Genomic DNA, 26,510 nt, shown 5'->3' on the forward strand with positions numbered 1-26,510 from the left:
GGAATTGTATCCTAAATGTCAATTGTCAGCATGTTGATGATTGAATTTTATAAATGAATTGACAAATTAATAAAGTATTTTTTGGCATTATTCATCATTTTACAGCTTCAAATGAACTCTTATATGATGAAGTTCTTAGGACTTATTAATAATAAAGGAGGATTTATCTTCGAGTCCTTAAACTAGTTCGCAACCAAATGATATGTTGTTACAAGGACAACAACATTATCGAGATTAGGTCGTTGTGTGACATATACGTTGGTTGTCCTCTTAACCAAGGAGTGTGGAGACACTGGTATGCCACACAGGTGAAGTGTAGGAGTACATTTCACTGAACGTGACCAATTCCGGAATGCTCTATTGTCAAGAGATGTTCGAGTAGATATGGGTATAAGTTTGGCCCTCTGACCTGAGACCGCAACCTGTGACTAGCAAGCAACTCATTGTACTTTGGTACTAGACTACCTGGATTTCTAATTCAGTGACGGAAGGTCACTGGGTGCAATCAAGTACTTGCATAGTCAGTTGTGAGTCGAGATGGAATTGACCCCTCCTGTAAACAGGAGATAATGTCTTGTGATTAATTTAGCAAAACCTTAGCCAGGGTAATCCCAGTGAGGAGTCACGGGATATCTAAAGTTAATCACATAATGGATGTACTAATTATAGGGTTGACAGTGAGCTCTAAGTCATCCTGGCATTAGGAGTCAAAGGGATTGAATTATACAGTAACAATAGTTCAGGGTTCCAGAATATTTGCTTCGCATATATTCGACCTATCCGGACGTCCGGTACCATTGCTAGATGGTCACATTGATTAGTGTAGGAAGTCGTTCCTATACTACCATCTTAGGTTCGAACCTATGAGGTCACACGCATAGAAGATTCCTGATTGATTAAGAAGGCTGATGAATGATTAAGAATCATTCAGGAATAATTTGGTCAATTCGATTGGCAAATTATCTTATAAAATAATTAAAGTAATTATCGGAGGATTAATTAGTAATTAGATTGCTAATGAACTCAATTGGATTGAGTAATTAGACTAAGGATGAGCCAAATTGAATTAGATTCAATTCTGGGCTCAATCAGAGTTTTTGACCTGATTGGATTAGGTCTGAATCAAGAGGACTTAGGTTGACAAAATTAAATTAGATTAACTTGTGCTTAATTAGGGATTGACCTAATTGGATTAGGTTCAATCCATGGTAATTGGATCATTCTAATTGTTAGGATTTAATTAAATTAAATGGGTTTGATCTGAAACTGTTCGGATCTTGAAATTCACTTGTCACATATCCATGCATGGCGCCGTAAATTAATTTTTAATATGATTAAAAATTAATTTAATTTATTTAATGGTGCCATGGGACACTTGGCAACATCAGGGACCTCTTTCATCATCAGATGGGGTGACATGGAGAGATAAATTCATGAAAAGAATTGGATAAGATCAAATTCTCTCTCTTCATGACATTGTCATCCTTATCTTTATCTCACTTCTAATATGGTTGAATTTCGAATTTAATCACCACAAAATCACCACGTGACCCTCTAATATGATTGGGGGCATGGAAATTTTCGAAATTGAAAGAGGAAAGTGGCAACATGATGAATGGTTTAGATTAGATCAAGCTTCATCATGTAATGGCGCATGAACTTGAATTTTGAATTCAAAATTAAAAACCCCACAAAATCCTCCCCAAATATGGGATGGTTGGCATGAAGTTAGAGGGATAGCAACATTAAAAGGACCTCCATCAGCTGGTGGTCGAATTCAAGGAAAAAAAAGAGAAAAAGAAAAAAAAAGGAAAAGAAAAGAGAGGAACCCTAGTTCATGTTGGGAACCGCCCATGCCGCAGAAAATTAAAAAAAAATTCAGATGCAGCGGAAGTAGCATGCGCGGGATCGACGTTCATCTCATGAACGTTGTTCAAAAACCGTTCGTAGATAGATTAGGATTAAAAACCTTTCAAACCATTAGGAAGATTAGATCTTCACCTTGTGCGGGTAGATGATCACCGCAAACTGATGATCGTGGTTTTGGAAGAAGGATCGCTTGAAGCCGCACACGCGTCCGGCCTCTACGGGTATCCACACGAAGTAGATATCCGATCAAAGCTTTCTTGTCTCCCCGGGGTGCTAGCTCCCTTGCAGAGACAACTTTGGATGGCTGATTTCCTCCTTTCAATCAACTCTTCAATTCCAGAGGAAGGAGGAAGAAGAAGGATGCAGAAAAGAAGAAGAACGAGAACCCCTAGCAGCCTTTTCCCTTTTGCATGCGTTGGGACCTTAGGAAGAAGATCAAGAGGAGGTGCACGCCTCCTCTTCTTTTTTCTTTGCTGATGGCGGCTGAAAACCCCAAGAGAAAAGATGGCTCACGGCTGAAAAGAGGAGGAAAAGAATTACTCTAGGGTTCGTTCCTTTAGCTCCTTATAAAGACACATGAAGCTCCTACATTTTAGGAGCTTTATGTTTTTCCTTTTGGAGCCAAGAAGAGGGGCGCACGCCCCTCTTCTCTTCTCTTTGATTTCGGCCAAGGGAAGGGGTTCTCCTCATCACGCATGCCCTACTTGATCCAATCAAGTGGGGCTTGGGGTCTAATGCAAGGTGGTCTAGTCCTCTTCCAAAGAGGATTAGGTGCACCTATTTGCTTTTCCTTAAATTCACCTAAACCTTATTTTGTGATGCTTTTTGTTGGTTATGAACATATCATTTTCATGCAAATGCATTGTGTTGCTTACTATATTTCCAAATGGTCCATGCTTTCAGTTGGGTACAAGCTGTTGGAAGTCAATTGCTTTCAGTTGGGTTCGACTGCAGTTCACACCAGAGTCTGAACCAGGTTCAAATTGCAACGAGGTTCAAATCTTCAACGGGAACGAAGGAAGACTGATAAAGTTGGTCCGGCGGATTACCGTATCTGCAGGTATATAAGAGCGAGGGTCACGCCTTTCATTCCTTCTCCTTCCTCCCTCCCTCTCTCTCTCTCACTCTCTCGCTCCCCCCTCTCTCTCTCTCTCTCTCTCTCGATCTCGATCTCGATCGCTTCTCCGGAAGAAAGAAGAGCGAAACATCCAACTGTAGGAGGAGCGATCGATGGAGGCAGGGGCGAGTTCCAGTCGGCGGCAGCGGCAGAGGCTCACGGAGCCTTCAAGGTAAGAGAATCCTTCTTCCTCTCTCGCTCCCTCCCTCTCTCTCTCTCTCTCTCGATCTCGATCTCGATCTCGATCGCTTCTCCGGAAGAAAGAGCTAAACATCGAACTGTAGGAGGAGCTATCGATGGAGGCAGGGGCGGGTTCCAGGCTGCGGCAGTGGCGGGGGCCTTACGGAGCCTTCAAGGTAAGAGAAATCCTACACCTCTGCAATAATCACGATAATCTCTTGCCGATGATAAAATAGTGAGCACAGCACAGGGCCGGCTCAACCCTTAGGCGACTGAGGCGGTCGCCTAAGGCCCCGGCCTAAAGAAGGCCTTGGCCTGAATCCCTCTCCCCCGCGGCATCTCCCGTCGTCGTCCTTCCCTCTGATGAAGATCCATCAGAGGGGAAGATCCATTGCGGCAGCCGACGTCGTGATTTCCCGAACTATCACACTGGACGGCTTCCCTCTTCTCCTCCGGTGGCTCTTCCTAAGGAGATACCGAGGCTCATCAGCCGGCGGCACCGGCTTCCGGTGAAGCACCAAAATCGATCCGCCTCCAGCTTCTCCATTCCTTTTTTTATTTTTTTCCTCCACTAATCTCCCATTGAACCTCCGATCGTGGCAAATCGATGGTCGTGATGATGATCAAGGCCGATGGCTGCTGGTTGAGGACCGTAAAGTCCATGGACAGAAGGGAAGGCAAATCACTTCCAATGGTTTTGTTTCCTGTGGTTTTGCTGTACATTTGAATTCACTTCCAACTGCACAACGTGCACTCAATTGGGAAGGCAAATCAAATATTTTTTCACAATGGGAAACGCTCGATTCGATGTGAAACCCATTTCACGTTAAGGCTGGAAGTTCGCTCACATATTTTCACCTTGCAGGAAGTGGCTGAGCCACTGTTCAGTGTGGGAGCACAGGTCGAGGTCAGCCGGGAAAGCAAGAACTATGGAGCTGCTTGGCTTGCAGCTACTATTGTTAGTATGATCAGCAAGTCCATATTTTTGGTGGATTGCAAGACCCCGAGAGCTGTCACTGACAGAGAGTGTCGACCGGAGATTGTTGATGCTCAACACATTAGGCCTCCACCTCCCCTTGCATTAGACGATGAGGATTTCAGGTTACATGATGTTGTTGAGGTGCTTTACCATGGCGGGTGGTCGCTAGGAGTTGTTACTCAGATTTCTAATGGGTCAAAGTACATTGTCAAGTTGAAGCATCATGAAGAGGAGATGGAGTTTAATTGTTTCGAAATGAGATCCTGCCAGGTATGGGAGGATGGGCAGTGGATCAGCTATTCCTCCCAGGTATGAATGGCTTCAAGTTAGCACTTTCTTATTGTTTCATATGTTGGCCTTTCAATGCCTTGTAGTATTTCTATCCCCTATCACCTACAATTCAATCCTGCATATGTTCTACAAAATATTTATTATCTCAGAGTCTTGCCAGCAAGTCAATGTGACACATGGTATTCCATAACAACCTAGGTTTTGGATGATATATAAGTCTATACCAGTGTCGGGCACTTGCTGATATGGCTTGTCACCACACAATACAATTGAATACAATGCAATACAATACACTGCATTGATGTGGGCATGACATCATACATCTGTGGTCTTTTGTTTGGATAAAATCATTCTCTTTCTGTATCAGCTGGATGTCCACTGATATCGGCCAAGATGTTATGATCAACTTAGACTATTTGGACATGTTCTTTTCATGGATATTGTCTACTGTACATAATGCCAAGATGATAGTTGGTCTTTCTTTTTTACTGTATTAGACACTATTTAGATATCCTGATTGTTACATAGAGCTGAGATATCTAGGTATCTTAGTCTTCTTAAAAACTCTGCATCCTTCATCTTGAATCACCATAAATTGATTTCTTGTTTTTATTCTGTTTTTTAGCTTTCAAGATTTTCAAGTACAATTTGCTTTTCTATGGGTTCAAAAGAGTCGGTATGGCTAATGTGAACCCTGGTTATCCTATATCTTTGTACGTGCAATAATTGTAATCAGTCATTAGAATTAAATTGGAAGTTAGAGTCTTTAGAGAGATTCTTTTTGCTTTTATGTAACTGGAAACAATATAGAGGTATACACCAAAGTTAAAAGAAAATTACATGTTAGCAATTCAATGGAGTGGTTGAGATTTTACTTTTAAGTTTATGGTTGTTCAAGCATGGCAATGAACATTTTAATCCATGGTCATGTATAATAGGATTTCATATTCCTGTGGTTGATCCTTTCATGCAGTGATATTTGCATCTTTGTTCGACCCTTCTGCTTAGGAATGTGTGTCGAAATTTTTCAGTGCCTCCTAATTATTTGTTGGCCTCTTCTTTTCAAAATTTCAGGTCAAGAATAGAAAAGTATTTTTCAGTGCCTCCTAATTATTTGTGAGACCTTGCTATTGTAGTTAGTTTGATAATAATTATGTTTGGACTTCATGATTCAATTTTCCAATTGACTATTTTTTCTCCTTGTTCCCAGAGCATGAAACAATATTCACAGGAGGAGTTAAAGACAAGGAAGAGAGGCAGGCCTGCAAAGAAAAGTATCATTCACATGCATGCCTCTATAGTTTGCAGATGCTGCCATTTTAAGTTTAATGCATTTATGCTCCCTGTAGCTTAAAACTGCTCATCAACTTGCAGGCATAGAATCGGAACAAGCAGAAGATTTGCCTGAGCAAGTTGCTGAAGAAGAACATGGGAAGAAAGAAATTGAGCAATCAAATCAAGGTCAGTCTTGGTGATGCATCTTTTGAAACTCGAGCACATAGTCATCATGATGAAGCAACAGGGTACAAGGACCCCCACTACTTGCGAATATGCAGGGTATGTTTGAATAATAATATTGAAATTTACATGTTTGTAGTTTCTCAACTATACCATATGTTCGCATTGTTGCTGGAAGATTAATATGACTTGTCGTGAGCGCCTGGTGGTATTTGTATTTTTGAAGGGAAAAAGGTTTCTTTCATTCAGTAGGTTAATTTTATTATTCCTACTTTTTTTTTCATCAGAGATTTTTAATTTGTTAAATTACTCTCATTTATCTGTATATTTTCTGTTCTGATAGTCTATGAAGAAGCAACATCCCTCTTCTGAATCGCTGATTGCACAAGTAATTTTTAAGTTTTCATGGTTAAGATGTGGAACCAGTCCGTATATGGTTCTCAGCCTCGATCAGGTAAGCCCATGATTGTGGACTGGACCCAGTCGTGCCCAGTTCAGGTTTGAAAGCAACAATGCCTGAGACTCATGCTGAGTTCCATTTCCATTGCATTAGCTGACAAACTTCAAGCTGAGGAATATCAAGAAAAGTCTGCAATTGTATTAATCTGCTTCTTGGCCTAAAACATTGGATGGGCCCTATCAAATTTTAGTATTTCCAATGTAATCTTTAATACATAACTCCATTTAAACAAAAGGGAAATGTTAAACCACATTTCTGGTATAAAGATGGATCAATGCTTGTTGGCCTCGGCCTCCCTATTGAAACTCTACAGGAAATTCCCTCTTTAGAAAATCTATTTGCTTGGATCTGCAGTTGTCCGGTAGCCAGGCTGTTTCCTCTATTAATGCAATATGGATAAGCATTCTTAAATACCTCCTAATTGCCAGGCTGCAGCAGATGTTATTAAAAAAAGGGGGGTTTTGGAGGACGGCTTCAAAGCTATAATGCTGACAATGAAACTATTAAGTTCTTCGTAGTTTAGAAACTAATTAATCTAAACTAGTAAAAAAATTATAAAATATTTTTCGAGTCATATAAATAGTTGTAGATGGAGCTTGGTAGGAGATGCAGGCGACCATCCTAAATTTATGAATACCATTCAAGATTTTATGACATTCTACCACCCCCAACCCCATCACCTCTCGCCCATTGGAAAAACAAAATTCCAAAAAAACAAATGAGCTTTTGGTAATCGTATCTCTCATTCTAATATTCAAATGAGCTTTAACAACAATACTATTTTGAGGTCACATGAGTTTTCTTTACCCTTAATTCATTCAATCATAACAAATTCTAGCGATTGGTAATTGCATGACTATTCAATGTTATTAGTGTTTTATTTGTAGGCTTTCTTTTTCTTTTTCTTTTTTTTCTCTCATTGAGAAGTTCATCGTTTGATTCTAGTTATTCTAGTTGGACCATCATGTACTTGGTCAGGGTACTTTGAGATTTTTTATCCTGATTTTTATTGAATTTTACCAATTAAAAGTTATTGTTGAAGTGAGTTTGTGATAGAGTTTACTCTTATAATTTGAGCAGTATATTAGAATCTCTTGCCAAGATAGCACATCTCTTTAATCATGTCCCTTGTTCTAATATTGAAATAGGCTTTAACAACAACACTATATTGGGGCGTCATGAGTTTTTTCTTTACTTTTAATTTATTCAACCATGAAGAATTCTAGTGATCGGTAATTGTGTTTTTCATTATTAGTATTTTTATTGTAGTTTTCCCCTTCATTGAGCAATTTATCATTTGATAATAGTTTTTCTAGTGGGACAACCATGTACATTCTGATCAGGGTAGTGCGAGATTTCTTTGGAGCATCTCGGACAGTATATGCTTGACTAATTGAATGATATATGGTCTAATGGGTGCTTCACATTAGTTAATACTTTTATTTTCTATCTTTTGTCCTAAAATTATCTCTTTTTTATTACCTCTCCTTATAATTATCTTAGGATGAGCACACAGAACACATACATAATATATATTATTTTAAATAGAAAATTACATCGTACCCTTCAAATTTGAATTAGAAATATTTTGATCCTAAATTTTTAAATCTTTCAATTAGTCACCATAATTTTTTTTCCCATTACAGTGTGGCGTAGTCATCTATCCCCATTAAGAATCGTGATCTTGTAATTATCGTATGATAAAAACCTGGCCTCCTATTCCTTTAACGCCCTTCCTACTTGGATTAGCAACGGTGTTAGTTTTTTAGTGTTAAGGGATAGAGATCATAAAGGACTCATACAAAAAATAAAAAAATATTGTACCATGAACAAATTAGCAGCCTATATATCCACTGATAATTTAGAATAATCACAACATCTAATTTCTTTTTTTTTTGTTTCCTATCAATGATAAAAGGAAAAAATGATTAAAACTAGAAAAAAGGGGGAAGGGGGTTGATGCTTATGTCCTCTCCGGCTAAGGCTGTGTTCTCTTGAGAAGCAAGGCTATAGATTATAGGAAGTATGCAGTTGTATTACTGGTCGCTTAAACTTTGAAAATTAAATTGTCTGTGGAACAACCTATTGTTGTTAGTGCTATGACTATATAAATTAAGCTAATTAGTTAACTAAGAAAATTTTCAGAAGTAAGTGTACTATGAGAGAGTTACAAGAGTCCTGTGGGATGTTTAATTTAGTTTAGCAGAAAGTTGTATATGTGATGAAAAATTTGATTCTAAAAGGCAAATCTAACCGGTCTACATTGACTAGCCTAACCTCCTCTTGTTAAGTGCTTTGCTGATAGAGTATGTGGGGGATCACCTAGGTTTTGTTATACTGATATTGGGTGTTATGTATTACTTTCACCCTTTTGTTGTTCAAAGCATTGTATTACATGATTATCAGCAAGTAGTTAGTTACTGATTTAAGTTAATAACTGTGACCATTTCTACAAGATAGCAGGATAGTAACTTTCGCTCCTATTTTTTATTAGCAACATTAATGCTACAGGAATATTATTAGTTTATTTTCTCAGCTTTCTCATTTTGCAATTCTTGCATGAAAGAAGTTTTGTTAATTTGTGGGTTTGTCTGGTTAATTTTCTAAATAACTTGCAAATATTTTTTAAATCTACTTCAGTTTTTAGATTGTAATGGGTTTTCTCAAATAATGCCTAGCGGACATGGCCTAATTGAGATGGATTTTCTAAGGGTTGATCATGGATTGATGTTGCTGGAGGTAAACTGCTGGATATAGTATATATTTGAGTAGGGCAGGATTTGGCTAATATACTTGCAGTTTTTCTTGGTTATCTTTTTTCTTCGTATGATCAGATTATTTTTTTGGTTCTTTTTCTTTTGAGTGATGGAATTTGAATTTGATTCTTTATAAATGAAAAGAAATACATGTTGTACTAATTTTAGTTTCATTTAAATGTTATGAATTTTCTTTGTTATATAGAAAGTCAGGTGATCTTCAGTTAACTGAATGGATGTTTCTTTTTTTTGATTAATTCAATTTTGCTCTTCATGTATTGACAGAGCAATTCATGCATAAAAACCGCTTACAAGAATATGCTCAAAGGTCATCCATACCTTTGCCAATATATCAAACTGTTAATGAAGGGCATCCATATGCATCACAATTTAGATCTACTGTTCTGATAGATGGAGTGACATTCATGTCATCTCGGACATTTCCTCGTCGAAAAGAAGCAGAGCAAGACGTGGCAAAACTTGCTCTTGAAGGCATATCTAGGAAGATAAAGGATGAAGGAATTCCCCTAATTCATGCAGTATGTTGAATCTATCTAATTATTGTTTCATTTAAATTTGTCATTGCAACATTTTTACACGCTTCCAAATGTTGTGTAGTGTGTGTATGTCCATACTCCAAAAATTGATGCCACTGGTCTTGCAATTTGAGTTATTTGTTTCTTAATTTGTTTTGATACTTGTACATAAAACAAGAGAGCTAACACAAAAAGAACTGCTACGATATTATATTGAGACATCTAAGCCTACTTTTTATTCGTTAATTATATTGTCATCCACTAAGAAGATTAAGAAATTTTTGTTCCTTCTTTGTTATTGTTTTGCTAAGTCGTGCATTTGTTTGTAATTCAGGATGTTGCTCATAAAGCAAAACAAGGGTTAGGCAGGCACATATGTTCCATGTAGGTAAATTTAAGATTACCCAACGGAAAGCATGAAAATCATGGAATATAAATCATAACCACAATGCTTTATAGGACATTTGCAGATCAGTTGATCATTGAAAAAAAAATGATGCAATGGATGTCATATCCGAATATATCTTATCGAGAGATTTAAGGCTGCCTTGTATTCTTTAATTATATAGTCATACCCGAATATAGGATCCGTTTTGGAAATGTGGAATGTCAGAGAAATTCAAATTATGGGAGGCTTAGAAGGTGTCATAGAGTCCAGGGAGAGCTTTCTTCTTATTCTGTCCGGCAAAAAATTGTGCTTTCTCTAATGTATGAAAATTTTGTTACTCCTTTCCAATGTGTATGGAGGAATGACTTCACCAACCATTATCATGTCCAAAGCCTGTCTATTGTTCCAAATTTGAATCTCAAATAGGTTTATTGAAGTAGTGGATATTGGAACTTAGATTTTGATAGAGAAAATTGTTATCTTAGAAGTATCTTCAAGCTTCAATATAATCCTCTTTGAAGTAAAAAACGATTCCCATCACTGATGAGGAATCAAGAATTTGGGGTTTCAGTTCGTAAAGAAAAGATATGAAAGATTGGTGGCTGCGCATTAGCAATCTATTTAAGAGTGCTCAGTCAAAGAAAGCCCACTTCTCATTAATGCTTGGGTATCATGTTTTCATTTGTCATGGGACCAGATCGAGAAAACTTTTTATTTTTATCAGAGATTGGCTTAGAGTGAATTAGATTTGTGAATGGGTTTTGATGAGGATAAAACTATCATTTCTGGTGCAGATTGAACTAGAGTTTTCAATGAGTTTTGATGTTTCTGGTTTAGGTCAACATAAATCTATCCTAGCGAAGTCATATACATACCTAATAATGAAGTTCCTTCAGAAACAACCTTAATAATTGGATATTGTGTGGGGTATTGCACAAACGGCCATTAAAATGGAACCAACTTAAAAATTTACCATACTAAGAAATAACTACGAAATCACTGAAGACATGATTGGATGAGCGGCATGAGCTATAGCTTAAAACAGACATTCTTGAACACTATCAAGATTTTCTGAAAATAACTTGAAACTAATTTGAGAATCACATCATGACCATATTTCCAAATGTTTTCCTATATGGAGCTTTTCATTGTTTGGGATTTGCTTGCTATATCAAAGAAGTATTCACTCTTGAACTATGGCTGAGCCATGCTAAATCATACACATTCAAGCTTTGTCTGTTATTTAACTGAAAATGACCAAGCTTTTTTTGAACAAGTTGGTTCATTTCCAAACCCTACATTTTTCCTGTCAAGGCATGGATCATTTTAGTAGATGTTATGGTAGGCTGCTAATGAGTACGTTGTAAATCATCTAAGAACTGTGGTGAATTCCTGGTTAAGTTGACTCTGAGCAAGAGTGGGGCCTGTATAAAAATCAGTGTTAGTTGGCTAGCTATGAAACAAGGACGTGGATATGAGATACGAAAAGGTAGGATATAGATCTGATATAAATATGACAATAAATAAATATCACTTGTTTACATTTGTAACCATATTAATTTGGTAGATATTGATTGTAGTTTAGTTTGGGAACAATTTGCCAGTTCTGGATCTCTCCATTTTCTTTCTGTACAATTTTAGATATTGATCTTTGAATTTTTAAATTTTTCCTATAATTGTTGTGCATTTGAATTTTGATCCCCTGTTGATTTCCTTTTATTCCTCCTGCAGACGCTCTGGGTCACAACTTCCGCCTAAAATGTTTCCAGAAATGGGTCAAGGTAAACGTAAGTGTGCAAAAGTGTCGGGATCATATCCCAGCCAGGATGGCATCCCAGCCAAGAATTAATTCAGCACTTGTTGTTGCTATTCGCATAGCAAAGACCACAAAATTAGCATCAATGGCTAATTCATAGCCTAGTTGGGGTCTTCGCTTCCTCAAGGAAAGATGGAAATTTTCACACGTGCGTATCATTTTGTGCGCAATGAGAACACACCCAAGAAATAAACTTATAATGATGTATTTTTCTTCTTATTTCAAAATTATATGCATATGAAATTATAGTTTATATTAAATTACTCAAAGACAAACATGGCAGAATATCGATAAATTAGATTGATTTGTGAGCATAAAATTCCGGCATTGTGCTTGAAATTGATTGCCTAAAACTGCAGTTATGCATAATAGAGTTAGTTGATTGTCTAAAATATGCAATCCAAAGAAATGTGAATCCTTCTTTCACGCGAAGGATACAACAACGAACTTAAGAGTATAAAGTTCCAGTAGTTTCAAAATTCAGCAAGATAAGAGATTGCTTTCATCACTTCATCCATCAGAAGCCTCTTCACAACTCAGCATGTGTAGTAACGTGGGTTGGGTATTTCCACAGCATATCAAACCATGTGCGTTGCCCATCCGTGACTTCTTTCATAACTGAGGCCACCTCCTCAATGCTTACACGGATCTGTTCCTTGCTGTCTCTCTCACGAATGGTCACACTAGTAGTCGAATCGACAGTTATGGCGAAGGGGACACCAAGCTCATCCGTCCTGGCATAACGTTTCCCCTATTGACGTGCCTGCAAAAAACACCAACAAAATCATAATTTATAAGCAGCTCAGTCTGATGCTGAATCATATGAACATTAATCCACCAATGTGGACTTTAAAAGCTACTGTTTCTGTATAGTGTTCTAGTTAAATAGACTTATATATTCCATCGCATCAGCACAATCACAACAATCAGTTATATTTAAATGTCATGCAATCATCTACTAAATTGTCGATCCACAAACCAAGTTCTAGCTGTCTAAAAGGTAAGTTGATGATAAACATTTGAGAAACCTAACAGTAGAATTAATAGGCAAAAAAAAGAAGACCATTTTAGAATCCATGGGAAGAGAAGTAACATTACCCGCCACAACCAATAAAATAATGGCATTTCAGAATTATGACTAAAACCAGAGTTCAGTTAATTATCAGATGCTGATATTTTACAGGCATACCTGTAAACATCTAATTTATGTGACACCCGAGCCGCCGTTAGTGATTTAGATATGAGTTTTGGCCCTTCATCAAACTGCTGAGACTTGATTAATGGGAAAACGGTGCACTTAATAGGAGCCACCAGAGGAGGGAAGCGGAACACATTCAACTGTTCATCCTCTGATTTTCTTTGTCTTATATAGAAAGAATGCTCAAAGAGACAGTAGATTATTCGTCCAATTCCAAAAGATGGTCGATAACAGAGGGGGTAAAAACCTTGATGTTCCTTCTTTCTTTCCATACTGATGGATACCATGCTTTTTTTTATACGTACAGATTTTCCAATGTACAGATTGGAAGTCCACCTCTCCTTTATCATCCCACGCTTCTTTCATTCCCAGTGCTTCTTTTTCACTCATGGCCTATCCAAAGAGCTTGTTAGAAGCTATAAATGAAAAGGCAAGTAATTAGCAGCATGGAATCTGTGCAAAGGTTACCTCCAATGCTTCAACCACAATTCTTTGGTTACCCTTAAATGCAAGACCTAGTTCCTTTTTTGATGGGGTAATAACCCAGCTTCTGAATTTATTTAAAAAATCAAACAATAGCAAGTAGAAATAGGAAAGTCAGTATCTTCTGGACAAATAGATAGAAAAAGTGCAACATAACTTCTGCAGCAAAGAATGGAGATCAGTGATTTTGCCATTCGACATGTGGAATTAGACATAAAAAAAAGTGGGAAAGAAAATCCTTACCTCCCCTCTCTAGGTTCTGAGAACTTCTCATGAGCAACCAGAGGGACACCTACTTTTCTCCTGTTGAACAGCATAATAAAATCATATACTTCAGCATCATCTACGAACTTTAATCAGCCGATAGATAAAAACTTGAATAAATAGTCGACAAGAAGAGCTTTAGCGAAAGCTCTGGCAAAAGAATGGCAGGCATAAGCATAAGAGGATTGTCTTTCTATGCAACTAAAAGTAAACAATAGCTAAGATGGGTCTCTAAGATAAGGCTGTCCAAGACATGAAAATAAAATCAACTTTTGAAAAGAGGCACAAAGCCATGAGCTTGTGATGTTCTAAAGAAGCAAATCTGAAGGCCATTTACATATGAACCAAACTAGTAAGAAAATTGAAACTAGTGTAAAAAGGGCACCATTATATATTGAATAACAGAAGGTTTGGTTTCTTATTCGACATTGGTTTTCCATTTATCTTCATAGGTGTGGCAGTTTCTGATGAAGACCAACCCAACACTGACCCAACTTGCCCAAAATAAACAGGTTTGGTTTCCAGCCCCAGATCCAACAGGTTAACAGAGGTTGAGCAAGCCCTTGAAACACAGTTGTGGATGTTCATAGTTAAGAGAAAAAACAAAAACTACTGAAGAGAAAGTGGAGTAGACACCTCTCCTCAAGATTTATCATATTTTCTTCAACAGTTTAATTTCCTCTCCTCACTCTCCAATGCACACCCTAGACACTCTTCTTGACCTATCTCGTTTCAATTATAAGATATATAACTAACAAGTGAAAGTCTAATAGCAAGTCAGGTCCAGGTCCCATAATAAATGAGTTGGTATGGGTTTATACTTTTCAAATGTTGTGGGGTTGTATGGGCTAAGAGTTTTGATGACGATCCAAATTCAATCTAATCACAATTCAACCAGACCCAATGCATTGCTAACTAGTCCTCTCACTTCTTTAGAAGAAGAATAGTTTTGTAAGAGGTGCATAAGATTATAATTTGTCACAATCAGAACTCATCACGGCACTCTTAAGTGCAAACAGGTCTTGATTACGTACCGAATGAGCTCGTAAATCATAAGCAGATCTATCAGCAATCCCAACACATTCAATCCAGCCATAGGAGCATTCTATTTCCGCATCCCCAACAGTCTGCAGCATAGTGAGCCATCTCATTTGGCAGATGCTGCCTGAAGCGCAATCTATCTTTGTCAATTCCCAGACTAGTCAAGAAAAGATACAACCCGTCCTATGAAGTAACCAAGTGTCTCATTATTGATTGTTCCCTATACAAAGAAATTAAAACAATGTTTAAAAGAAACTAAACCAATGAAGAATAGGGGTGTCAAAATAAAATAAAGGTAAAGGAAGAAATGATCAGCACAAAGTTGATAATAAGGAAGCCAAGAAACCACCTCTGAAACAGCTTCACCAAGGATCATTGAATTGGCTGATTTCCCAGATAGTTGCTCCTCCCTAGGGAACATCAAAAACTCCAGGTTGGCAACATCAACAAACTTTGGGTGGGATTTGTCCTCAGGATCCACAAAGTGCTCAATCTCAGCTAGTGTGAACTCACGGACTCTTAAAAGACCTTGACGAGGTGAAATCTACTCATCATAGAAATAAGTTATGTCAGGCCGACAGTTGAACATAAAACAGAGGCTGTAAGTCTGTAACACAAAAAAGAAATATAGGAGACAGTACGCTCATGTTTCTACTAGCATAACTTTTGAATTAAGAGAACAGCATCAAATATATTTAACTATTCACCCAAATTATTGCATTTATATTTCTTCAACTGAAGAAAGCACAAAATCATCTCATAATCAGACAAAATATCAAAAATCAATATGGGAGAAACAAGATCTGGTGAATAATAAAGTGAAGCCTTGCCACACACAAAAAAGAACTCACTTTTCCAATGTTACAGAGGGAACATGTCTATTTTAGAAAAAGGGAAACAGTGCAATCATTCATTCAGTTCTTTAAACTGGCAGTTTTATCACCAGAAAGGAGATAAAAAATGCACAAATTTCAACCAACCCTCAACTAGTTCAGTAAAATTTCATAGCAATTGTTTACGCCAAGAATTTTTTTTGTGGGAAGCTTAAATCAAGAACTGGGTTGGTTTGTGATCAAAACTCAGTTGCCTACTACATTAACAACGTGCTCCATAACAAAGTGAGCACAACATGTGCCATTTGATCTAAATATTTTTCCCCTCATAATTCAGTAGTGTACCTCTTCCATACTGTCAAGTAGTCAATTTTTCCCAACCATTTACAAACATTGCTGTTTTCCTGTACTGCTTCTTCCAGCTGTGCAGCAGCAATATCACAAGTACGAAAAATTAAGAAATGAAGAACCCCAGAGAAAAATTCTTGCAATTAAAAATTCATAGAACAAGAATGTTTCTACGGATGATATGTTTACGAAGATATGGCAAATGGTGAACCTTCAAAACTGCAATAGAAGGTGCACCATATCATCTTTTGAAAACCCATTTTTTGAAAAGAACATTTTGGGGGCTTACGCGATACGCACGAAAGATTGGATTGCCAGAATCACGAGTCTTATATATAGTGTTACGATCACCTCATATTGATAAAAGGTCCGGAGAACAATTTGAAATGGAAATCAAGAAACAATTTTTAGTCTCATCGAGAACGTTTAAAGCAATGATGATCCAACACTAGAGCAACTTCCAAACAATCAAGAGATGAATCGCAATCTCCCAAGGGTTGTGACCATATTGCAGCATTTCGACAATCTATTTCTTGTTGATTTTGTCGATTGATGAGAGAATACCATCAATCAGATGATCAAAAGCTTTATGGTTGAAGATCCAAAGGCACCCAAACAACCAGTTGAGGAGACAATTGCAAGAAAAATTTATATTAGTTTCCATCATCGAGTCTTGGAGATGCAGAGATGGATCAAAAGTGTCAAAGCAACATCAAGATCTTGAGCATGAGATCCATGCAGTGCAAACGAATCATAAAGTCAAGGGCCTAGATCATGCGGCAATTTTTTTCCATTATGATGATCTAAACCCTCATCGAACTACTTGGAGCATCAATGGACATATTGGAGCATCAAAATTATTTGATGGTCCAAAATTAATCGTGCATCAAGTTTCTATTTGTTTAACATTTAATTACAAAATGGATATGAGATTAAATTGGCCCTTAAATTACTTGACCTACAAGTTAATTGGGTTCCAAGTTACAAGTTTTGTAATATATGTGGTTGGTGGGTCCTTGCATGTCTTTTTTATTAGGTTGCTTCATCCCCAAGCCACATAGTGCATCGGCAAACGAAAGGGTGGTCATGAGTTGTATTGTATGAGTTTGTGAAAGTGATTTCTCTCCTCCCTCTCTCACCCTGCCTCTAGTGTTTTCTATTCCCCTCTCCCTCTTCATCTCTCAACTCCTTTACTTCGCATGTCTTTCCCTATCTTTAAAAACCTGTGAATATATGTATTAGTGCCTGAATTAAACTTCAAGTCAACATCAAACCTTCTCCTTTAATCCTAAAACCCCTAGAAACTTTTTTGTAACAACAAACACTATCCCTAAACCCTAGGATGGACCTAGAAAGCTTCCCACTTTCCTTCAATCCATTAAAGTGTTCACTTCTGCCCCATTTTCTGCAATAGAACAGCAAGGCAACAAATCATGAATTGAACTCATCTCATGAAAGGGGAATTCATTTAAAATGATATTAGTTATAAAAGCATCGTGCCAATCAAATAGCACCCTTCAAGCCACATTTTCACCCAAGATTTAAGTTTCTACCAGAATGGATTGCTTTAGGCCAAGATCAAATTGAAACTGACCTCCAACTTTCATTTTCAGTCAGCTTCAGTGGTTCTGCCTGATGTTGGCCAAAACTAAAGATAGCTATAGATTTTTTTTTAAAAGTTTTATATTAGTTTTTCCAATAATAGAAGGGTCATTTTTATTTAACTAATTATATAGGCTATATAACATCAATTTTCAATATTTTTTTCTTTTCTTTCCTTGAGTTAAAAGAGATATAATAAATTTAACCCTTGATAGATTAAAACATCCAAGAAATTCTTATTATATTACTAAATCTAAGGCCCAATCCAACAAAATTGAGCATGTCTGTCATTGAAGGAAACAATTAGGTCTATATAATTCAAGGCATACTCTATAAACAATTTGGAGCATGCAATCCCAAGTAATCCATTATCAATAGCTTAAGTAGAATTATATAAAATTCTTGCTTTGACCCATGTTCAACCAGCCAAATTAGCACCTCCATTGCATAAATCAAAGAGGAACACGGAATGTGGGAGTGACAACAAGAGAAAGAACCATGGTCAAAGGAGAGGGAAAAGAGTACCATCCACATGATGTCCCAGTTTTTTGTCCAAATTTGTGTATGAACCAAAAACTTATATATTTGCATCAACATATGCATATTGAATGATTATCAAATTTTAGATCAAGCATAGATGTCCATAGACAGGTTGAGCTTAACTAAGGCAAGCATTCTCGCATCTACATAGCATTGGCTTGAGGAATCAAGGTATGATCCATCAAATTTGATAACCAAATGCCATCTCTATATTGATTTTATCCAATTCAACTAGAGGCGAGAGTCATCTACCAAAAATAACTAAAAGGCCACATGGCTATGGAATTCAGGAGCATGTAATCGAGAGCAAGCCTCTAAGGTTCTACAAGACTTGGAAAGAGAATGGATAAAATAGGACTTTGACATGGTTTAAATTAGGGAACGATATTCATCTTTAGAACACAATCCTCTAAGGAAAGTTTCTCAGAGCAACTAGATAAATTAGAACCCAATCCTCATAAAGCACACTAAGAACCTTATGTATAAAATGTGCAAGTTACTTAAATTTGAATTTTCAATCTTGTGCTTGCAGACTCATTTCGTAACAACTAAATCTTTTATATGATACAAAACAAATTAGCCTAGTCCTATAGGTTAACTGCGCTGAAGCCATATTTTGTATCTAATTAGGTTAAGCCAACAACTTAACTATCCCAAATTCCCGATTCATGTTAAGTCTTTCTGCATGCTATGGTTCAAGTCAATAATTTGATTGGATGAGGCCTTCAAATTCATGGTATCAACTCGCATTAAGTTCACATACGCCAATACTAGGACCTGAGCAAACAGCAATGAAAGAGTTATCTTTCTTTAACTTGGGATGCTCAGCCCATAGAATAGACAAATCAATTAAATGAGACCTAGTATGCAATCAAGCATTAAGGAAATGCATCCACTTTCTCTTAGCAAAAAGAAAAGAAATACATCCACCAAGAATCATGGTTCATGCATGTGTACTAAAACACCAACTTTTAACACATAAAATCAATAACAAGATAATGCAGCTCAGATCTTCATTACACCACGGCAGTTTTGCACGATGTGATCTTCTATGCCTCAAGGCACAATTTTATACCCACAGTAAAGGAAGAAAATGGAAGCAAACAAACCTCGTTTCTAATGCCTGCCCAATCTGAGCTGCTGCAAATGGAAGCATGTTTCCATTGTAATAGTAGAGGTCCTTAAAATTCACAAAGATACCCTGTGCTGTTTCTGGCCTCATATACCTACAATCCACAGATAATCGAACAGCAACTAAATACCAGACACCAATCGCTGCTAATTAAGTACATACCATGTGCAAATTATCTCACCCAGGAAGCATGCCAGATGGGCCAATCGAAGTCTGAAACATGAGATTGAAGGGGTATGGATCAGAGATGTGGTTCCCGGTATCAGGCGATCTGATATCATACTCCTTCAGCTTCGCCCTAGCTCTTCAGAAGAAAGATCGTCCAACACCGAGATGACATGCTTGAACTCTGCAGCCTTATCAGGCGACAATGTGAGGTCCTTCTCGAGCTTCCCCTTGCAATAGTCCTTGAGTAAGTGATCGGACGGTAGCACGTCCAGTCTTCTCATCCTTCACCATCAGGTCAGTGAATTTATCCACATGACCAGATGCCTTCAAGACTATCTCTGGCGTGACACAGGGACAATCCACCTCCAACATGTTCTCCTCCAAAACAAAGTGCTAAAAAAACAGATTAAACATATTATTGTAGCATTCTGTGTAATATCAGTTATGTTTTGCCTTCAAAATAAAACATTGTTAAAACATATAATTAAGCATTCGATCCATGAGAAATAATATGCTCTTTCAAAATTAAACAGCATATAGCGAACAACTCAGCATTCAAACTACGAGGAAAAAGATCAGCGAGCAGTATATACTAGCAAGAAGAGTCAAATGTAATGATAAATTCCCAAACAATGATCACCATTGTCGCTGAATGTAAGAGTTTAAATATCGTTGCAAGCTTCGACTGATGCAATATTAAATATAAAGAAAAAAAAATCTAATTATCAGGTACTAGTTATAGAAATTTGTTTAGAAGTTAAGTATCGCCTCTAAGCATTTTAGACATGGGAGGAACTTTTTTTCTCATTTTGTGGGTTAAAATCCCAAGAAATTAGTTTAACGTAACCGCAACGATTCCATAGGGCAACAAGACGTCCTGAAATTTATCTATTTCTTACAGAATCGCTCCACTAAAAAATCTTAGTAGAACTGGATCGGATCGACTAGCTGGAGCTTCCTTCTCCAAAGTACAATTGTGTAAAAGCTCTGCTACTCAACAGGCTAAGGTTTTGACGGCGTTACCTGGCGCCAAAAGGCAAGGACATTGGACTTGACGGCGCACCCAGGGGGGCCGTAGTCGTAGAGGCCGGCGACGCCGCGGTAGATCTTGAAGGAGGGGATGTAGAAGAGCCTCCTCTCGAGCGTGTTCGCAACGGCCTGCCGGAACGCCTCCTTGCTGCTGCCGTCGCTGTTGCTGCTGACGGCGGACTGGAGTCGCTTCGCGGCAGCGCCCTGCTCGACCTTGAGGGCCTTGAGGACTTCGACGGGCGGCATCGATCTCGTCCTTGGAGACGCTGGGGCGGGCCTTGAGGGCCCGGACGGCCTCGGACTGGGCGTCGACGGCGGTCTGCTTCTCGGCGAGGGCCCGCCGGAGGGATTCCTCGGTGGCGGCCATGGCGAGGGCTCGGCGCGGCGGAGAGGGCGGAGACGAGGCGGCGGCGGAGGACGAGGGGGAGGAGGGTTTTGGATGGGGTTAGGGATCTGGTGGAGAACGATAGAGTGCGGAAGCGCATAAAGGGAGAGGAGAGACTTTAGTGGAAAAAATCTTCACCCCAACATTAGATCTTTTTGTGGTTTTTGAGTGGACCATTGGACTCTTGCGGGGCATTCAGACTCCAGTGGGCTCGGCTGCAAGCCAAGAAGACCTAGAACCGCGACCAAAGCTAGCGTCTACTTTTTATACGTAATTGAACTTGCTCCATCTTAAATCATTGCAACTGACTCAGTTTGCTTGTTATTTGTTTTCATTATCAAAATAAACATAGGTTGAGCTGCAAGGATGTGAGATTTTTCAATGAGAATTATTTTATTATATTACTATAATATTACTAATGATGTATAATTACTTTATATTATATTTATAATTTGTATTGATGATAATATATGTTTACTTGTATAATAATTTTGTAATATAAAATAATATTATTGTTTCCTTACAACACAATTACACCATATTATAAGGTATATAATGTTTTAAACATATATTCAATGTCAAGCTGTTTGTAAACTGATATATGATATTTGTTTTATTGTTAGATTTATTTATTATCTTGTCATATATTCGTGATATATAACAAAATAAAATTACTTTAATGTTTTTTCTTAAATACTAATATTTAGTTATAAATAATCAGATCACAAATGACTTGTATCCATCCACCAATGTGTAAAACATATTTTAAATCTCAATCGATGAATAACCAAAAGTCATGAATATAATAACTTGGATTCAATAGAATTTAGAATCAATTTACATTACGATGCTAAAGCAGCCTTGAGGAAGAGGGCTGGGCCAAAAAATAAGGTGAATCATGAATATCTTCCTTTGGAACAGCCGAGGGGCTGGAAAGCCCTCCTTCGCCTTGGCTTTTCAAAGGTCGGTGCAACAACACAACCTTGAAATCTGTGTGTTATTTGTGACCCGGTTATCGGGAGGAGTCTTCAGAGGGCTAGGAGGGTCGTGCCAAGATCATGGGGTTTCTACAGTATGGAATCTTCAAGGTTGTCTGAAGGAATTATTATCACTTGGAGATAGAAAGGCTGCAAGATTGATATTTTCAATGTCTGTAGTCAGGAGGTAATCATGGTGATTTCGGAGGGTAGTGGAAGGCCATGGGTTTTTGCAACGGTTTATGCCAGCACAGACTACAGAGAGCGGAGGATCTAATGGGAGAGGCTTCGAAGCTGATCGATCAAGGTCAACCTATGCTGATAGCAGGGGATTTCAACTGCATAGATGATCCTCAGGAGAAGTTGGGGGGGGGGGAGATTTTCTCCTACAAAAGGAAGGTCGGGAGTTTCAGGAGTTCATTACAATGAATGGGTTGATTGACTTGAGTTTTTCAAGGCCAAGATTCACTTGGTGTAACAATAGGCAGGGACAGGCCAGGGTCTGGGAGAGGTTAGATAGAGCTTTGCCACTGCAGGATGGGTCCAGAGCTTCCCAGATTATCATGTGAGTCATCTTTCTAGGACTGCATCGGATCATAGCCCAATTATGGTCAGTACTGAGCACCCTATTTTTTTCATTGCCCTTTCAGATTTGAGAAGTTTTGGCTCTGTTACCTTGATCTTGGGATATTGTGAGGGATGCATGGGGTGTGCCGGTGAGGGGGATGCTATCTATCGTGTGTCTCGAATGTTGGAGTTAACAAGGAGACAGTTATGGAGGTGGAATCGTAAAGAAGTGGGTAATATCTTTAGGAGGATTGAGGAGGCTGAGAAGGCCATTGCCAGGTTACAGGCCCAGGAGACTATGGTGGGAGGGTTATCAGAGGGTGAGATGGGTGAGCTCGGATTGCTTCTATTTATGCATGATTCTTTACTTCGTCAACAGGAGATTTTCTGGAGACAAAAGTCGAGTACAGTAGATCATGGAGGAAGATCGGAACACTAAATTTTTTTACTTGTCAACAGTGATTAGGAGGCAGCGAAACAGGATCAGGGTTATCAAGGGAAGGATGGTCAGTTGTCGGATCCTGACATGATTCGCAGAGTATTGGAGTGCTTCTTCAGGGACAGATGGACCGAGCGGACTGGAGTGGGAGGCCTACCGAGCTACCGAGGCCGCAGGTGGGGGTGTCAGAGGAGGAGAGCTTAGCATTGATCAGCCCGATTTCGGAGAGGAGATTCAGGAGGCAGTTTGGTCTCTGGTGGGGACAAAGCACCCGGGTCGGATGGCTTTCCACCAGTGTTCTTCCAGAGGTATTGGATGTTAGTGGGGCAGGATATGACGGAGGCCATACAAGAGTTTTTTAGCACAGTCGTGATATCTCCAGATTGAGGACCTATGTCACCCTGATCTCGAAGCGGCAGGACGCTATTGAACCTAGCCACTTTTGTCCGATTAGCCTATGCACCACATTGTATAAAGCTATGACGAAGATCCTAGCCAGGTTAGGGTTCGTTCTTTCGAGGCTTATCAGTCCGAGCAGAGTGCTTTTATGGGGGGGCGGAGCATTTCAGATAATGTCCTCATTACTCCGGAGTTCATGTTCGATCTCAGAAGGGCACGATGAGGAGAAGCCTGATGAGGATCAAGCTTGATATGGAGAGGGCATATGATAGGATGTGTTGGGACTTCGTGCGGCTCTCTCTTCAGGATTTTGGCTTCCATGACACTTGGATCAGATGGGTGATGGGGTGCGTGCGAGCCCCCTCCTTCGCTATCTTGGTGAATGATACGCCTTTTCGATACTTTGAGTCTTCTAGTGGGCTCCGTCAGGGTTGTTCTTTGTCCCCCTTGCTGTTTATTATTTGTGCAGATGCACTCTCAGAGCTTTCGGTATCTCACCCAAGCCTTGGAGGTCTACAGGCTAGTGCAGGAGGCCACTCCGATCTCACATTTGTTATTTGCGGATGACTGCTTGGTGTTAGGCCGGGCAACCAGACAGGTGGCTCAAGTTATCAGGAGGATTCTAAGGGTCTACTGTTCAGCTTCTAGGCAACGGGTCAACTTGAAAAAGTCTACTATTTGCTTTAGCCCGAAGACCAAACCACAAGTGAAAGCTTCCATCATGGAGATTCTAGGGGTGGGCAAGCAGGAGGGCAAACTGAGATATCTGGGGGTTCCGATACCTGGTCAGCATCTCCATAGCAGGGATTGTTCTCCATCGAGTTTAGCATCAGACACAGGCTGGAGGGATGGCAAGATGCACACACTTTCTATGATGGGCAGGGTCTCTAGTGCGATCGGTACTTAGTTCGATCCCGATCTATCTACTATCCAACTCTATCCTTCAGTGGCGCTGCTGAGATCACTTGAGCAGCTCTTCAGGGATTTCATTTGGGGGAGGCGCAACAATAGAGAGCATCCATTTGTTGGCATGGGAGGTAATTTGCCAACCGGTCAGGCAGGTTGGATTGGGGGTGATGTCACTGGTGGCGAGGCGGGAGAACTTGACAGTGCGACACGTAGCTAGATTTTTGCTGGAGCCGGATTGCTTGTGGCCTCTTTATTGAGGCCCAAGTACGGTGTCCTACTGACCGAGGGTCGACCAGGTCGACATCATTCACCTATCTGGAGGGTGATATATGGCAATGCCTCGCTGGTGCTCCCATCGATCAGATGGCCGTTGGCGACGGGCGGTTCATAGATATCCTCGAGGAGAGCTGGGTGACCGAGCTATCGATCAGTCGATTGCCGACCTTGGTGGACACGGTCAAGCTAACTGGACTCTGGTCTGTGACTTGTTTGTTTCCTGAGAGAGGCGATGGAGTGAGGGGCTACTTCGGGAGGCCTTTGATGAGCTGCTGGCGGAGAGGATCTTGGCCCTACCCATCCCGGCTGGGGAGGGTCAGATAGATTGGTTTGAGTGTCGACAAGGCGATCGAGGGTGTGGGCCAGAGATCTTCAGGCATTGGTTAGCAGGAAGCCTACTTGGTAGATTGATGGAGATGGATTTGGAGACTGAGGATTCAACCTTGTGTGGTGCTTTTTATTTGGAAGGTGGCTTGGAGATGTCTACCGACCAGGAGCTTGTTAGCCAGGCGAGGCGTGCAGACTACTCCGTGCTGTGATCTGTGCCCATATACCGAAGAGTCCATTTCTCATGTTCTTCTGTGGTGCCCTAAGCCTGTGCAGATTTGGAGGTGGTCACCTACTCCCACCCACCCACCCACCGAGATGGGAGTCGGCTGAGGACCTACTACATCACCTTAGGGACTCCATGAGGAGTCTTAGCACTATAGAGGAGGGATTATGAGAGCATACCTGGCCTATCACATTTGGTTGGACAGGAATGACGGCCTGTTGAGGGCAGAAGGATGTCCCCGAGGTCAGTGGCGGAGAGAGCCTTGATCCATGCTGCGGAGGTTTCCTCATGACCACACCGCTTTCCTTTGGATGACTAGGAACATCTAAGTACCCGTACCGCTAGCACAGTGCCCAGGTTTGCCCTCCTTTCCTGGTACCCCCACCCCCGGTCATCTCAAAGTGAATTTCGATGGAGGTATGTCGGTGGATGAGTTTGGGAGGTGTGGGTTTGTGATTAGAGACCATTACGGCAGGTTGATTGCAGCTGGGGGTTGGCGTACCTCGGTTTGTCCGTTGTTGGGGCGATTACAAACAACCTGGAAGAGCATCTCCTATGCGAGGCACGTTCTTGGCGCCGACAGGATATTCCTCGAGGGGGACTCCTTTACAGTATTGATTGGATCAAGGAGTGGACGAGTATGGGATGACCATTCACTAATTGTGTGGTTCATAGATTGGCACGGGAGTTACCTCCTTTCAGCAGCACATGCATTCCAAAAGGCGAACAGAACAACAGACTGGTCGCCTTATGTGTAGCTCGGCACTCCAGAGATTCATCTGGACGTCATCAGCAGTTCACCCCCTTCCTTTATCTTTTACTTTCTTTTGATCTAGCAAGTTTGCTCATGTTAGACTATATATGTTGTATTTACCAAAAAAAAAAGCCATACTTAACATAGCACAATGCACATATAATTTATACACCACACCAAACATCTTAATCATTGTCTAAGTCTAAAATTAAAGTGCGACACCATAAATTGGTAGCCTCACATCCAACACTTGAGATAAAATAATCCGTAATTTAGCCTCATGCCATATATTACTTTTGTTTACATCCAAACCAACTAATTGCTGTAAATTATGATGCATCGATCAAGTATTGTGTTTTTTATACATGATACATAGAGGAAGAACAAATTGGCAATTAATTACTTATTACAGTAGATCATGGTTGGTAGTGAAGTAGAAAATATTGAACATCTCAAACTCGGATTAGACCTACCTCCTTTACTTTAGTAGTATAAACTAACTAACTAAGTTGAAACAACTTCGGAAAAAATCAAAGAACCATACTGCACATGCTAATAAAGACCAGCAATTAATGCAATACTGTTGTCGATGTACAATCAGCATGAACCATGCCGTTATGCTGCTCATACGAAACGTTTCCTACATTGTAATGTATGTGCAGCTGGCCATTATCTGGGTAGTCCAAGATCATCAAGTAAGCTGATCGAAAGAACTCTACTCTGCAAAGAAATTCTCCCTTCATATTGTTATCTCTCTATTCTG

The 26,510-nt window shown here is 39.5% G+C and overlaps 1 protein-coding gene and 1 pseudogene across 1 annotated transcript; one reads left to right on the forward strand and one right to left on the reverse strand.

Annotated features, from left to right (window-relative positions):
- The first annotated feature begins 3,282 nt into the window (after positions 1-3,282).
- On the forward strand, positions 3,283-5,926 carry LOC120109454 (protein AGENET DOMAIN (AGD)-CONTAINING P1-like). Its single transcript, XM_039123208.1, has 4 exons — positions 3,283-3,342; positions 4,032-4,454; positions 5,647-5,710; positions 5,811-5,926. Exons 1-4 carry the CDS (start codon positions 3,283-3,285, stop codon positions 5,909-5,911), a joined length of 648 nt encoding a protein of 215 aa, XP_038979136.1. The 3' UTR covers positions 5,912-5,926.
- An 8,791-nt stretch (positions 5,927-14,717) lies between these two features.
- On the reverse strand, positions 14,718-20,933 carry LOC103696459 (annotated as a pseudogene).
- Positions 20,934-26,510: the final 5,577 nt, after the last annotated feature.

Source organism: Phoenix dactylifera, unplaced genomic scaffold (assembly GCF_009389715.1).
Source record: "Phoenix dactylifera cultivar Barhee BC4 unplaced genomic scaffold, palm_55x_up_171113_PBpolish2nd_filt_p 002206F, whole genome shotgun sequence".
In the NCBI taxonomy this organism is placed as follows: domain Eukaryota; kingdom Viridiplantae; phylum Streptophyta; class Magnoliopsida; order Arecales; family Arecaceae; genus Phoenix; species Phoenix dactylifera.